At 50.3% G+C, this 16,163-nt stretch overlaps 1 protein-coding gene across 1 annotated transcript in view; it reads right to left on the reverse strand.

Annotated features, from left to right (window-relative positions):
• Window positions 1-350: 350 nt before the first annotated feature.
• The window catches only part of ZSWIM8 (zinc finger SWIM-type containing 8), a 32,104-nt gene continuing 16,291 nt past the window's right edge, over window positions 351-16,163 (reverse strand). The window contains exons 12-17 of the mRNA XM_061571394.1: window positions 14,072-14,785; window positions 13,310-13,481; window positions 12,126-12,344; window positions 10,978-11,100; window positions 9,401-9,588; window positions 351-8,750 (exon numbers count right to left, since the gene is read on the reverse strand). Of these exons, the coding sequence (XP_061427378.1) occupies window positions 8,544-8,750; window positions 9,401-9,588; window positions 10,978-11,100; window positions 12,126-12,344; window positions 13,310-13,481; window positions 14,072-14,785 (1,623 nt within the window). The 3' untranslated portion in view covers window positions 351-8,543. The remainder of the gene's footprint in view (window positions 8,751-9,400; window positions 9,589-10,977; window positions 11,101-12,125; window positions 12,345-13,309; window positions 13,482-14,071; window positions 14,786-16,163) is intronic.

The raw sequence follows: 16,163 nt of genomic DNA on the forward strand, positions 1-16,163 counted from the left end.
CCAAACAAAAAACTGCTTCAAATCGCTTTAAACTATTTTTATTGTCGTGCGAATTTAATGTGCCGCTGCACTCTGATGTTGTAGGAGAAAACATTTATTAAATTCTATTTAATTAAGTAGAACGTGTTTATATTTCTTTAAAGTTGCGCAATTTTGATGTGACGTCACATTTCTCAACCCCCCCACCTCGTCACACATCGTCACAAATGTCTGACCCCTCCCCCCCCCCTAGGTGCGTGACGTCATTTATGGACGGCCCCATAACGGCGAAAGTTCCCGCCCCCCGTCTGAAAATTAGTGAACACTGTAATACTCCAGTTGTGATAAAACACACAAGCACACAGTTTGAGAAATGTTTAATTTTATTTCATAAAGTAATTTGATACATTTCCTAAACAGGTTGGAGGAAAACGGCTCAACACATCTCTACGATAACAAACCAACGGAGAAATGAAACAGGGTTTTACACGTTATCATTTTGTATAAAACGATCAAAGTAAAGTCAGGTGGAGGTAACGGAGACTATCCCTCTCGTGGGTCCATTCCGTTCCGCACACAACCACTCGCTTGCCTAAACTGATTTTCTGCACACACAAACAAAGCATGGAACCTTTACCAGTTTGTTTACAAAGTAGAAATATACAAGAAAAAAAAGCAATACACATAGGAATGTTATAAACACTGCAAGACTAAAAAATAATGAAACATTAAACACAATTACTCAATGAATAAGCAAGAATTTTTTTTTTCTAATTTTTTTTTCACAATTATTTTAACGTTTCGGCAATTATATTTTTATTATATGAAGAATTATCACCCACTTCCACTCATAGCTGCTTAATATTTTTCAAAAAAATAACACTTTGTACTTTAAGGGAGAAAATAACAATTTGTTGCAATACAAATTCTTTCCCCGCAATTGTTGTTAGTTTTGTGGAGAAGTTTTTGAATTTTTTTTTTAGAAAGTAACGAAACGGCAGTTGTAAATCCTGTGGTATAAGTTGTCATAACTGTCTCACCCTTCAAAGAAAAAAAACACAATCATTACGCGTCCTTTCACACCCGATATTTTATACGTGCCACCTGATTTCATGTCAGTCACCAATGGCCACCGTGAGGAAAGGAGACACGATCATTGTGTTACCTTGCTTAGGGCTCGGCAATAAACCCTTAAGGGGGTTTTACACGGCCAAAAGCAGGCGATCCTGCCGAACACACGTATATAACCCAACAAAAACGTGGTAACGGAATCAAATCGTCACCACACCTAAACAGCAACACCCAAAAATAAATGCATCGTCAGCATGCGTTCAGAAAAGGGGAGGAAAAGACGACACAAATCCGAAATCGTTAAAACGATGATACAAAAATATCGACTTAATGTTTTTACGAACATCTCCCATGCTCAACTCCTTGTAAGTCACGGTTTCTTCCGAGTCGTTGTTATTTCTTGTGTCCTCTTCGTCCTTCCTCGCGTGGGAAAATAAAGCACCTTGCGTCGTTCTTGTTGTTAATACGTAACGGGCCGGGGCACGGTTTGCAAGGCGTGGAAAGAGGAACTCTCTCTCCACCTCCACCTCACCCCCAGCCATTCGCGGCCGTGGTTAGAATCGAGGTTACAAACACAAATGCTACCCCCCCACTTCTGCCCGACAACACAAAAACACACCGACTCAATCGTTGGCCGTCTCGACACCGGCGGGGAGACGGAGAGAGAGAGAGAGTTCCAGTTTACTTTAACCACCTGCGCGGTTCCTGACGCCAATTTTGACATTTCTCAGTGAGCCAGTGCGTGTGGGCCCCCTTTGCCAGTTCAAACGGATCGCGCGCAGGCTCCTTCAGCTGTGGATACGAGCAGGGGGTGCGCGCGAACAGTGTTTCGATGAGAAATGCCTCGAATGAAAAGTAAACAAGAAAAAAAAAGACGCAGATATAAACGCGTCCGCTCAGAAGGTCATTTGCTCCTACGTACTGAGAATTGCGTAAATTAACGATACGCGGGAGAGTGGGGGGAATTGTTGCTAACAAAGCCACGTGGTCAAATTTAAATGGAGTTTTCACGCGTTTGAACACAATCCTCAGTATGCACACAAACACAACAACACTCGCGTTGTGTGCATCGGATAGGGGTGTAACGATGCATCAACTCCCCCGACTGTCATTGATTCTAAGGCTCGAGATACGTGTAACAAATCGCTTGTAGAATCGACACTTGGCAATTCATGCGCTCTACGCAGTGAGATGGAATCCACCCCAGCAAGCTACGAGAGGTGCTACCATTCACCGAAACAAAGTTGAGAGTAGTTCCTTGCTCAAATTGCAAAGATTCTCCATCAAATTGCGACCTTGAATCACAAGCAATGATGCAATGACAAGGCGTCTTAAGTTATGTGAAACTGTTCGCATTACATTTATCTCTTAACAGTTGAGCAAATTTTGTTTTAAATGCCGAGTTTTAGGGTCCCCAATCTGTAAAGAGAAACACACGAGGGCTATACTAGCACAACTGGTGGCGACCTCCATAAGTCACCTCGCTCGCAAGAAATAATAATCTTCCTTTCTCAATCACTGCATCCTGAATACAATTAAGGACCTGCAAAAATACCTCTCCTGGACTCGAGAGGGATACATTTTCTAAAGCTGGTGTATCTGTATAATGCCGACTTAGATAAAAAAAAAACATTTTAATTCGAGAATAAAATCTATATTTGTAAAGGGCCGGGTTGGGTCACATCAAGGTGAGGCAAGGACACGGTCGAAGTGAATCCAACACGAGGAGGCGGCGGCGGGGCAAGCAGCCGCCAAGAAAAAGCAGAGGGGACGGGAGGAGAGATTTGGCGGGAAAGGAGTCGTGAAAAGGAACTTTCTAGAACCACTTCGGGGGGGACAGGGGTTTGTGACGTGTGACCGGGGAGTTCCGACGGGAAGGCTGCTGACGAGCGCCTGTGTGTTGTAGTGTGAGGAACTCCAATCAGTCGGCCTCAAACGAGCACCTGGTGCAAGTGTGCAGTAAACAGGCAGACCGGGTGTGCCGTGCCGGCCGACATTACTGCTCGCTAACAGCACTTTCCCCAGCAGTCTGTTAAAGGCGATACACGGGGGATATTTTGTCTTAGGAACTCCAATAAAGTTCTTCCCTGAAGTTTGCCTCAAGTGAACTCCGTTTCGCAACTCAAACCCAGTGGCACTTAAAACGATCGTGCACGCGTGCCATGAAAAGTCATCTCTATATAGACACCCTTCCTTTTCAAGCTGCGTTATTGACGGATGTGTTGAGTTGTTTTTTTTGTGTGCGTGCCTCGTGTGAAGCTGCTACGGACAGAGGAGGGTTCCGTTTCCGCAAGAGGACGCTGCAATTACACAAGACGCGCACTTTTTTTGTTTTTACAGCCTCACACAAGACAACGGCCCAGTCACTAACACACTTCACGAATAGCACGTGGTGGCCACGACACAACGACCCGGGCTGCAAAATCAGCCGAACATTTCACCGGTGCGCAACCTGTTATTGCAGCGCCTTAAGCTTTCAAAGCAACTGAACCTCTCTGCTTGTCACATGAGGAGGAATATTCCGACCCAATGTAGCACACTGTCGCTACACACCTGAAAATGCACTTTGTCACTGTAATCATGAGGTCTTGTGTGGTGTGAAGCCGACTGTCCTGTTCTATAACCTCCTTCAAGTACCATAATGTATGGTACAGCCGAGTAGAATCGAGTCTGCAAATTAGAATTAGATGTGCGAGCAATTCACTCAGTGGTGATTTAAAAGTAATGGTCACGATTCCACACGACAATATTGTTTTTGCCTCGTAGGTTACTGTCCGTTTTCTCGGTTGTCACCTCATCTCGTAGTGGTTACGTGTTCCGTACGGTCTCGTCCGTCGTGATGTGTACCGTCCGTCGTTTTCTTCAGTATCGTTCAGTCGTCACTCTTCGCCGAAAGGCTCACGAGCACGTTATCTGGATATAATTTGCATACTTCGCAAAATAATCTCTTCTCAGAATACGCGAGTCGACACACCATGGTGGGGGGGGGGGGGGGTACAAGCTGATTTTAAACGGGGACCAGGTCATTCATCACTTGCCTCTGCTGCCCACTGATGGCATTGCTCTGGGTTTTGCCGCCCGCACGACGCTGGCCTCGCGGTTCAAATTAAAAGCGTGGGATGTTGAAAGGCTGCTGCGAATTTGAGAAAAAGAGAACTCTCTTTTCGTGTCATCTCCAGCAAGTTAAGATGCAGAAACCACCTCGGGTCATGTGCTTTTCAAACGGACAATCCCATTTTTTTCCTTCAATATATTAATTAGTATTGTGTTGTCTTGTTTTTCATCCTGGTTTGTTTGGGTTTGGTATCGATCTTGTCCGAATCACGTACAACAACAAATAATCCGGCACGCGTATGTGCCATGTACAATTATGATGGTTCCGCAAGAAGCATTCAATATGCAATGTACGAAATGGCACGTTTGTGATGTTACATTTGGTGCTTTAAAAGATCATGCAGCAATTAACTTTAGCCGTGATGTAACCAACACACGTTTACCCAATGTGTATACACAAACCATTCTTAGTTCATACCAATTTTAAAGAAATCCTGCCTCTGAAAACTAAATTTGATCCCCTACACCTAATCACAACTTCATATCGTAGTGACATTCACTACATGTACTTGCCTGTGGCCTGACAATCATTGATTTCCATGTCAGTCCATGGACGTTGAGCATTTTAACATAAAACATATCAGTCAGCAAAGCACACTGCTAAATATAGCCAGGAATTGGCTGCAAACGGGGAAATATTCAGACCAAAATGTAGCATGTAATATATTTTTACCCATTCATATTTTATAGAATTTTTTAATCTTGGGAATCACGAATAGCCACTCGACATTAAAACCAGGCTGTCACGTGCAAACCGATATCATTTGCAGGATCGGCAAGAGCAAATTGTATGGAATGTCAGACGGGACCAAGAGTGATGTATGGTTACAGCCTGCGATGTCGGGTCATTTCTGACCACGCCGAGTGGTTCTGTGGAGCAAGTTGGGTACGTAGTTGGCTCCGAATCAGACCACGCTTCGACGTGTAACAAAATGCCAATTGCGCAATGTGTACATCAATTTGGTGACCGAAAATATTGTGGAGAATGGGAAATGTCACGTTTGAAGACCATCCACGTTATCCGGAAAAACACACCAACTCCAGGAATGTTCCATTTTAGCCGCGGCTGCTGCCTATGTTTTCGCGGGTTGTGCCGTATCGAACTCCGGCGTGTTTTCGGGTCGTACCGCGTGTTTTATCAGGCACGATGACTGGGACGCTCATCTCCAACGTGCTGAAACGTCGGACATCATGCCGTGCAAAACACGCAGTACGAACACGAAGACACATCGGAAAGCCGAGCGGTGGGTTAAACTAAACAGGCAGTAGGACCACACCAAACCAGAGCAAGGCCAAACCTGGAACTACAGAGGAGAAATGCCATTTAAAGAAATAATCAACGTGCACGTGCCAAGCAGAGCTACGTGCGCGATAACAAAATTAGCAAACGGAAAACGAGTTAATGGGTCAATAGGTGTCGGAGCAATGTCTGCTCCCAATCAACATTTGTTAAAAAAAAAAGGTGGGCATGAGCAAAATAAAACGAATTTGCAGAGGAAACTTTCTGCCTCATTCATTTGTTCAAACACAATCCGACGATACAGCGTGCAATTGCAACTGCTTGACCTACGGATTTTTGTCGTCAAGCGACGGACATGACTGAACTTTCGGTGTAGTTACCGGAGAGGGTGGTGACCACCTCGTGCCTCATTACCAGCAACACTCCACCTCCCAACGTGTGTTTAAATATAAACCCACGTAGGTAAGGAACTTAAAACACTGAGGGGACCATGGCCGTGGGGAGCTGGGGGCTGGGATCTCTGCCCCCCACCCACCCCGAGGGGGAGAGGGGAGCCTCTCCGCCTAGATGTATACATTAAATTAATGCGTACGCAAACAACAATATATGCATGAGTAGAGTTCCCTGAGTGCTGGGCAATGGAATGGCGTTCTCACGTCAATGTTTGGAGCGTGAATAACTAACTTCCGTGTTGATCTCATCATCGACCACAATCTGACGAGACAGCGTGTAATTGCAATGAAGCTCTTGACGTAGGGATTTTTGTATCGTGGTGATGAGCATCTGGTTCAGTTATCACTACCACCCACCACATCAGGTGTGGCTAAATATAAACCCTTTTGGGGTTTTCTATCTCCAGTATACGAGGGCAAACAGCAGTCACCCTTGAAACTTGCTTCTTGTCAAGGGCGCTGGCAAACGTGAGCAGAAAAGATGTATTTGATGTCCTTTGCTGAGACGGTCTGTTCCATTTTAAAAACTAATCACAAAACGGAGCTGCGTATGGAAACTCGTATATGTATTTAAATCATCGATACAAATTAAAACCTGGATCTGGAGATATATATGTGCTGGGTTTCTTCTTGTATTTAATAAAACCCATAAATGGTAAAATTGTTATCATTCAGAATTAATTTAAATTCTGACAACCTTCATACTTACAAAAATGTTTCGTATATGTCTTTTTGTTACTGGTACTTCACGGGGATTTACGAGCTGAACTCAGCCAAAGCGAGCCACCCGACAGCAGACGGATGATTTAAACGTCACAAAAATATACGCTGTGTCATTCCCGAATGGACACAGCGCACCACTCTTCACTACCGCGCACTCAAATACAGCGGTCGAAACTCAGGATGTTTGCCTGAACCTTGTTTACAACCATGACGGCGTGCCGCCGACATCTGGGTTCGTATGAAAAACTTTGTTTAAAAAGACGCTACACCTGCAAGCGTTGATAACAAACTACAATGGGTTATGAGTCTTTGTAAACAAAGTGTCATGCTAATGATTGGAAAAACGGGACCCCCACCACTTTTTTTGGCTGGGAAGATGAACATTTTTTTTAATTTTCTTACACAAATTGTGAATGCGTAAACTTGTTGACAAAACAAAGCAAGCCACGTGCGTTTCTCACTCGCTAGAGAATATACTTTGCATCCACGACGGTGGACCTGTCGAGGTGGAATCATCGCTTCAAACTCTAAACTCACGAATGGAAGGTCATGAGCGACCTAGCCTAGTCAGGGGTCAACTCAGCCCGTCGCACCTCCTCTGTGGCCGAAATAATCTAGACCACTTTCTGGAATTGACAAAAAGTTGAGGGTCCCTTGATAAAGACTGGTCTCTTGACATGGAAACATGTAATTTCCACAGCTGGTTGAGGACCACCGATGAACATGTGTGTCGTCTCACACGAACATGTATGCCACCTCATGCCAGCTAGTATGGGCAGTGGGAACACCTGTGACTTGACTTTGAATGATGATATGCAGAGTTTGGGTGAGTATACCGCAAGTTACAGGCTCTATACACAACCTGGTAGTTTTTATTGCATTTTGTACTTCTGCCGAAGGGTCTGAGCAACAATCCAATTGAATAACCACGCTGGCTAAGCTTCATAATTACAAACACAAATCAAAGAAAACAAAATCACAATACTCGAGGCCATGGACGTGTATTGGAAGAAACAACGAACGAAGAAAAAAAATATATACGCCAATTTGCAGTGAGCTCGTCCAAACACCGCTACCCTCGGCAAACAAACTGCACGGAGGGTGGGGGGGAAGAGGACAGCATCAGGATTACACAGACAGACCTGGTAAGGATTATGAAACAGAGCAGGTAGCCAAGACGTTGGACGGACTCACAAGGGAGACAACTCCCGGAGACGGGAGGCAGACGGGTGGTGGGCGTCAGGCGGGGCAGCGGCGCCCCTTGGCTGCCGGGCTCGGCAACGGGGGACAGGAGTCGTCGCGGGCGAGAACGTGCCATTAGCACGCGGACGTGCAGATCGACGTGCAGATCGGCGCGCAGATCGGCGCGCGGCCGGGGGCAGCGACGCAATGCCGGCGCGCATCTCGGCCCGTTCCGTCGACCGGACCCGCCGCACGGGGGCAGACGGTGTTGGTGTTTTTGGGCTTGCGAGGGGGGGTGGTGGGGGGGGCGGACAGACCGCAGCCGCCAGTCTGACCGTAAAGCCGTCACATCAGTGCAGCGCACGCCACCTGCGTTAGTCCTGACCGCAATTCGCCGAGCGTCGATGCGTTTGCTTGGCGGGCGCCAGGCAGGAAAGGCGATCTTGGGAATCCATCTTAACACATCAAGGGGGCGGCACCAGTCTAAGGTGACAACCGATGAAGATGGTGGCTGGTAGCAGATGAAAGGGGTGGCAGTGCATGACGTGTAGGTGGCAGCTGTTGCTGAATGTGGGTGGCACTGAATGAAAGGGGGCAACACTGCGACAAAGGGCAGCGCTGCACGAAAGGGGCAGCACAACTGAGTAAAGGAAGGTGGGGGGAGGGGGGGGGGAGGAGTAGCGGTACTGGATGAAGCCAATACTGCCAGGAATTATTGACAGCGGCCCACAGTCCCGCAGGGAGCAGCATTAGACGCAGACCGGAGCGACGGGGGGTGCCCGTCACGCAGTGTACGTGGCCATCTCGGCGAAGATGCGCTGCCACAGCTCCTTCTTGCAGTACTTGGAGCGGCGCAGGCCCTGCAGCACCTCGTTGAACTGCACCATGCCGACGGGCGTGAGGCAGAAGGCGGCCCTCGCGCTGCAGATGAGGCTCACAAAGTCGTCGTAGTCCGCCGGGCTGATGTGGTACAAGCGATGCTCGATGCACTGCACAAAGACAAAAGCAAAGATCCCCCATGTAGCCTTTAACAGACTGCTAGCAATCACCTATGGCGTCTGGCATGGCACACGAGAGGGTGGTGATGTTGCACGCAGTGAATGAGTTATGAGCACAACCCCCCCCCACCACGTCTGGCCCTGCTTGTCCCCAAGCCAGAGTTAGATGCCTTATTAGGCCAGCATATCACTCTCTGGTTCCGGCTTGGCACAGCAAATCGCCAGTGGAAAACCAACCATGCTGTAAGGGCCTTGTGCTGGCTGGGCTGGGCTATGCCAGCGCCACAGTGGCGAAACAGGAGGTCGAGGGATCGATCCCAATCCCTGATGCCTCTATATTTGGAGTTTAAATGTCTCTCCCCTGTGGTTGCGTAGATTTTTATCTGGGTCCTCCAGTTTTTCCCTCCACATTTAGAAATGTGAGTGTTTGGCGGCTATACATTTCCACACGTGATAAGCCACTTCGTTGAGCTATCATTTGTGGCCGGGTCGCTTCTGAAAAATTAGCTACATAGCTCAGTGGGGGCTTTATCTGGTGAGATAAAAAAAAAATTGTTCAAAAAGTTTGAAAAGGGGGCACTGAAGCCTATGAAGGGGATCCGTGTCTTTGGTGATGCACGGGTTGGCGGCCCCCACCGCACCTGTCTGTACGTCTGCTGGCAGCGCTGAACGAGCTGGCTGAGCGCGGGCGAGCGCAGGTGCCCGTGCAAGTTGGCCGGGTTCTGCCTGGACAGGTGCTGCACGGCTTCCAGGATCAGCTCCTGCAGCACGAACGGACTCAGGAGGCCCTTGGCGGCGCCCATGCAGAACTGGTGCACGTGGCTGATGCCTGTGGGGCCGGGGGGCACGGTGGTGGGGGGGGGGGACACACAGACGGCACAAGGGTTAAAGAGCGGACGACGGCCGGCAACAGCTCTGTGCAGCACGCAAGCGCACCCCGCGTTACAATCTAGGACTCCAGGATGACTGTGGTTGTGGTCAATGCTGCGATTGTCATTTTTGTCAAGGAGGTCACGTTTCCAGAGAAATCGTGAATTTAAAAGAGGCAAAATGAAATCTTTGCATCTCGGCTGTGAATTTTTTTGAACGTGCCTTGCCCGTCAATTTTGCTTAAAATTACCGTGCCAAAATCGTAGCCTTCGCCACCATCGATTGACAAGGTTACGGATCATTCAGCAGTCAACATATGAATGAGTAAAAAAATTGTCGAGAATTGTAAACAGCTTATACTGCTTCCTACCCCCCTGCCTCCCCCTTGGATAAAGAGCACTTTAAAATTTCGCGAAAACGTTCATAAGATTTAACCCTGTTGTACGGTATTGCTCATGACACGCATTCATAATATTGAACAATCCCTTGCAGAACAATCCTAGAATTTCTACAAAGCCAAAGTGTCTTTCTGTTTAAGCAAGCATGGGTTCACACCCGTACATATACCCTACATGCCCACAATACTGTTGACAGAATGAAAGTGCTAAATTCCTCTTCATATGCAAATTCCTTTGTCAATGCGCCCTTCCCCCCCTCTAACCCAGCTTAAATATACGCTGCCAAGCCTGGTGGTGCTCATTCAGACGCTGTCTTTCAGACAGACCTGTTCTTCACCTGAGGACGGCTGCTTGCGTTGTGGCCGAAACGTCCTGAGAATTGTATTTAATTTTTTATTATTTTATTATTTCCCTTCTACGTGACTTTACCGAAAGAACCAAGAAGATGAATCCCTGCAGTCACGAAAGCTTTAAATCGAAATGCAAATAAGTTGTTATTATTGAATCACTTCGGGTGTGACAATAATGACAATTCACTAACTCGTCGAGCGGATCAATCGTTACATCTGCTATTCTATGTTATAACTCTGGATATACATTTGTGTATCTATGTTGAACTTCGTTCGCACCGCACGTAGCCAGCCGTGCTCATCCGGGGTACGAAATCGGACAGATCGATATACAAAATTAAATCAAAACCCACACAGACGATCAGGGCAAGAGCTAATCTTTGATCGGAACACGCTGCGATTCACGCGCGGTCAGTTGGCACGATCGCCGTGTGAACCGTCAGTTGCACCCCCTTAACCCCGACCATTGGATCTTGCTTGATCTGCCCTGGCTTCGTGTGCGAGTGAGCGTGCGCGCGTGTGTGTGTGTGTGGAGGGGGGTTTGGAGGGGGAGGGAGCAGAGGGAGGCGCGCGGTAGGGAGGAGCGTGGGGCAGGCGTACCGAGTTTGACGGCGAGGCCAAGCAGCCACTTGACGTCCTCTGTGTAGGGTGGGCTGCGCGAGAAGATGTTGTTGGGGTGGTCGTTGTGCGCTCGCCGTCCCAGCATCCCCAGCGCAAGCATCCCTGAGCAGACGCAGACAGACGCAGGCAGACGCAGACAGACGCAGGCAGACTCGCACGATGCCAACTACGCCCCGCCCGCTCCCCCCATTTAGTTTCGTAGGCAACAAAAAGACAAGAGGCTTTACACCCTTTCCGGCAAAAATACAGGAGGTGCTAAGATGATCAAACACCAAATAGACACCGATAGCGAGGCATCAAGTCGGCATTAACCACACACGCTTGCGGTAAAACGTGCAAACAAACGTGCTTTGACAGTGTACGCATTGTCTTTGAAAATTATCGGCCTACTGCATGTCCCACCACCAGCGTTAAACTCTAGAATGCCAAAAGGCAGACAGCACAACGGCAATGCAAATATCAAAGTATAAATAGCTCGGATTGTTTAACACGTAGGCTTTCGTGACCAATATCATCCAGCTTTATCTTCACACTTGTATTATTGCTTGAAAGGGTAAAGCCTATTCGTTATTCATAATCGTGATACCATATATGTCGGCTATATTTGCAAGTGATTTAGCACAGAAGGTGACGGGGCCACCAGTGGCAATGTCCACGCACAACGCCAGGTGCTCTTTGAGCCCCAGGACAGGTTCAGATACCACTCGTGACTGGCGTCATCATGGACAAGAATCGGATTACTGGAACTGTATCAGGCTGTACTAGCCACCACAGCACCACTCCCCATCATAAAGTCAAAGATCTCCTGGATAGCCTAGCAAGGCCGTTGGGGAAAGTGCTGTTAGCGTGCTCCTATGAAGCCAGGCATGGCACACGAAGGGGTGGTTTGTTAAGCATCATGCTCAGCCGACGTTATTTCGCCGAGTGCTACCCACACTCGGTACTCATTTAAGTACGAGTTGTTCAATGGGAGAGGCTCACGACAGCTGCGGACACCATCCTCCTACGTGGCCAGGAATCAACTGGGGTTGACGGGTTCATAGTGCAGCGCAAGAACTATTACCCACTGCAGCAGCAATCCCCATTCAACATAAACACGCACATTCACCGTGGCCACCCTCGCTCACCGACTCTGTAGGCGGACAGTAGGTGGAGCAGGCCTTGAGGGCTGACCACCTGCTGCTGCTGTTGCTGCTGCTGCTGCTGCTCGTCACCCGCCAGCGTCTGCGTTCCAGCGGGGGGTGCCTGTGGCGGGGGGGCGGCTTGCGACACTGGCGGCAGCGTCTGCAGGGTCGGCCCGGAGAGCAGCTGGAAGGACGGCCCAGTCTGCACGGCTCCAAACGCCACTGTCGACGGGAGACGAGCGTTTGGGGTTAGCCCGCGCGCACGTGCGTGCGGCCTGTGCGCGATGTTCCTCGCGGCGAGTAAACGATTCATTTCGATTAATCTTGTGCTCACGATCCCAGCCATGCGTGTTAGAAAGGATTACATACGATCTGTGATTTGATGACGGCATCGCCACACCGTGCAGGTGGTCACTGACATGGATGGTTGATCCGACTTCATCACGTGGATCAGTGCAAGTTGGTGAAAGGGAGTGGGGCGATTACAGGACCAGTTCAGACACAACCCGCCACTGATGTTAGCCGTAACCCAGAACTCAAAACTCAGGGCCCAGGGCTCATTGCTTAGCGTGCTAACCATTGCACCACCGCTCCGCCTCCAACAGTCATTTACATGGTGGCTTATGTTTGTAAACATCGTGCACAGATGGTGTATGTGTCAGCAATCAAAGTGTACAGGGCGCTTTAAGTTAGTATTCAGTGTATATTTTGGTATATGCCATCGTAAAATTATTGGTTTAGCCAGTAGTACATGTGATGGCATACGTGCGAGTAAGGTTTGGTGTTAAGTGTTAGCGAGCATCGTGATATCCACAAGGGTGTGTCTGGTGTAAGAGGGGAGCGGTGGTGTAGCGGTTAGCGCGCTGCGCTACGAATCCGGCGACCAGAGTTCGATTCCCGCTCACAGCCAACACCAGTGATGATTATCCGAACCGATCCTGGGCCTCCCGTATGTCGACTCAGCCTAAAATGAGTACCTGGTGTAGTACCTGGTGTAGTGTGTCAACATCACCACCAGGGAGACAAATGCGGCCGGGCGTGGTGCTGGCCACCCACCCCTTCGTGTGCCATGCCGGCCTTCATCGGTACTACTCGCTAACAGCACTTGCCCCAACAGTCTGTTTAGGCTCTACGGGGGCTCCGTGTCTTTTGTGTGAGTGTCAGCGGTGACCCAGGCGTCTCCTTGCCGGGCGTCAGCTGCAGCCCGGCGTCAGGCTGGTAGGCGTGGTGCACCGCCACCTGCGGCACCGTCTGCATGGCCACACCGGGCAGGGGCATGGGAGGCGTGGGCAGGGATGGGTGGGGCCCCCCAGCCCCCGTGTACTGGTATTGCGCCGGCAGGAACGCTGGGTGGATTCCCTGGAGAACAACAAAAACGACAACAAGAATGTCTCTATCCACAATCATCATTTCAAAATAACGGGGGAAAAAAACAACGCATGGTCAGTCCGCGGGAGAGTTAAAATTAGCGACGCGACGTTTTTGAAGCGGCACAGCAAGACATCACATGGCGCATGCGATGCGTGAAGTTGCACGATGGTGTCACGAGGAATGATGTCATCTGGAGGGAGCGCACAACGTGTGACATCATTGCCGGGAAGGAAAATCCTTTTGGCGACGGTCTTTTGTCACCAAGTGTTGGGCAACTGCCGCACCTCCGATTAGCCCGGTTGGCTACGGATGGTGCGAAAGAAGTTGAACATACATACAACCCTGCGCAATATGCCCAGTTTTCTGTCGGGTAATTCCCCAACAGCCATGCGGCTTTGGACTAAAATTGTATTTACTTTTGGATCGCCTCTATGAGAGTTATCATGGGCCTCCCATACCTCCGATTAGCATGATTGACTACGTACCGTGCAAAAGAAGTTCAACATACATACAAAAGACAGACTGCTGTGACAGGGAGAAGATCATGCGGACTTGCCAGACGATGGTATCCATGTTACCTGAGGGTACCCAGGTGTGGGGGGCGGCTGGAAGATGGCTGCCACATGCTGGATGGCGTGCCGATGGCCCACGTACTGCGCCGTCGGGTACATGGGCAGATGGTGGTGGTGGTGATGCGCCACCGCGATGGCCGTGGGTCCCGGCTGCGGCCCTGGCGCAGGCAAGGCTGCGTACGACGCAAACGCGGCCTGCTGCTGCTGCTGTTGCTGCTGCTGTTGCTGCTGCTGGTGCTGCTGCTGCTGGTGATGGTGCTGCTGCTGTTGCTGCTGCTGGTGCATAACCGCGCCAGCTCGCTGCACGGTGGTCACGTGCCCGCCCGGCTGCGCCTGGTACAGAGCCTGCACGGCCTGCGAGGGCGCCACCACGGCGTGGCAGCGCGAGGACGGCGACGGGGAGACCACGGCGGCGGCGGACGAGGAGGAGGAAGAGGAGGGCGTCACGGCCGAGAAGGATACGGCGTGTGGGTTGCCACCACCCCTCTGCTGCTGCTGCTGCTGGTGGTGGTGGTGGCTGCCGGGCGAGTGCTCTCGATCCGCGTGGCGGTGCCCGTGTTCCGAGCCGCCGGCGCCGTCGCCACGCGCGTGCCCGCCCAGCGTCTGCTCGTACAGCCAGTGCCACTGGTGCGCAACGTCGAAGAGGACCTCCGGGTAGACGCCGCCTCCCTTGGCTGCCTCCTCGACGGCCACGCACGCCTTCTCCAGCATCTGCGAGTCCTGCGAGACGGAGCGGCGGGAGGGGAGAGGCGAGTGTTGGAGCGGCGTCCGTGAGCGACGGTACCGTGGGCCGTCGTCGACTTGGGTGTGGCGGCAAGACTCAGGCAGGTGGCGGCGAGAGAGAATGGGGCGATTGGAGTGATTGGGATGAGGAGGATGAGGGAGACACGGAGATTAGAGAGGCACAAATCTTTCTTCAGATTCGAGGAATCCGATGAGCTATGAAGCTCTTTTTCAAAGATGTCCAGTCGGAGAAACTAGATGGTTGGAGAGAGTGAGAGGCAGGAGACACAGAAAGAAAAGAGACAGGCACTGGATAGATTGGGGAAAAAAGGAAAGCTGAAGCAATGTCATACAGAGAGGAGAGAGTAATCGGGAGGAGTGAAACACCGGGAAACAGAAGACACTGCGTGGAAGGAAACACGAGGAGGTAGAGTTGAAGATGAGAAAAACCGTGAGAGGAACAGAGGACGAGGCAGTCGAACAGCATGGAGCAAGAGGGAGAACGGCGTCACCGGAAGAAAACAGACACGGAGACAAGGTGCGTGCGAGTGTGAAGGAGAAGAGACGCTCAGCATGAAGGGAGGCACAGGAAGATGGAACACTCACAGGGGTAGGTATGGAACACAGGGTAAGGTGTGGAATACGGGTAAGGTGATGAACACAGTGTAAGGTGTGAACACGGGGTAAGGTGTGTAACACAGGGTAAGGTGAGGAACACGGGGTAAGGTGTGTAACACAGGGTAAGGTGAGGAACACGGGGTAAGGTGTGGAACACGAGGTAAGGTGAGGAACACGGGGTAAGGTGTGTAACACAGGGTAAGGTGAGGAACACGGGGTAAGGTCAGGAACACGGGGTAAGGTGTGGAACACGGGGTAAGGTGAGGAACACGGGGTAAGGTGTGGAACACGGGGTAAGGTGTGGAACACGGGGTAAGGTGAGGAACACGAGGTAAGGTGAGGAACACGGGGTAAGGTGAGGAACACGGGGTAAGGTGTGGAACACGGGGTAAGGTGTGGAACACGGGGTAAGGTGAGGAACACGGGGTAAGGTGAGGAACACGGGGTAAGGTGTGGAACACGGGGTAAAATGTGGAACACGGGGTAAGCAGAGGATCACGGGGTAAGGTGAGGAACACGGGGTAGGGTGAGGAACACGGGGTAAGGTGAGGAACACGGGGTAGGGTGAGGAACACGGGGTAAGGTTAGGAACACGGGGTAGGGTGAGTAACACGGGGTAAGGTGAGGAACTCGGGGTAAGGTGAGGAACACGGGGTAAGGTGAGGAACACGGGGTAGGGTGAGGAACACGGGGTAAGGTGTGTAACACGGGGTAAGGTGTAGAACACGGGGGTAAGGTGAGGAACACGGGGTAGGGT

Source organism: Lethenteron reissneri, chromosome 47 (assembly GCF_015708825.2).
Source record: "Lethenteron reissneri isolate LAM-NWPU_2019-01 chromosome 47, ASM1570882v1, whole genome shotgun sequence".
Classification (NCBI taxonomy): Eukaryota; Metazoa; Chordata; class Hyperoartia; order Petromyzontiformes; family Petromyzontidae; genus Lethenteron; species Lethenteron reissneri.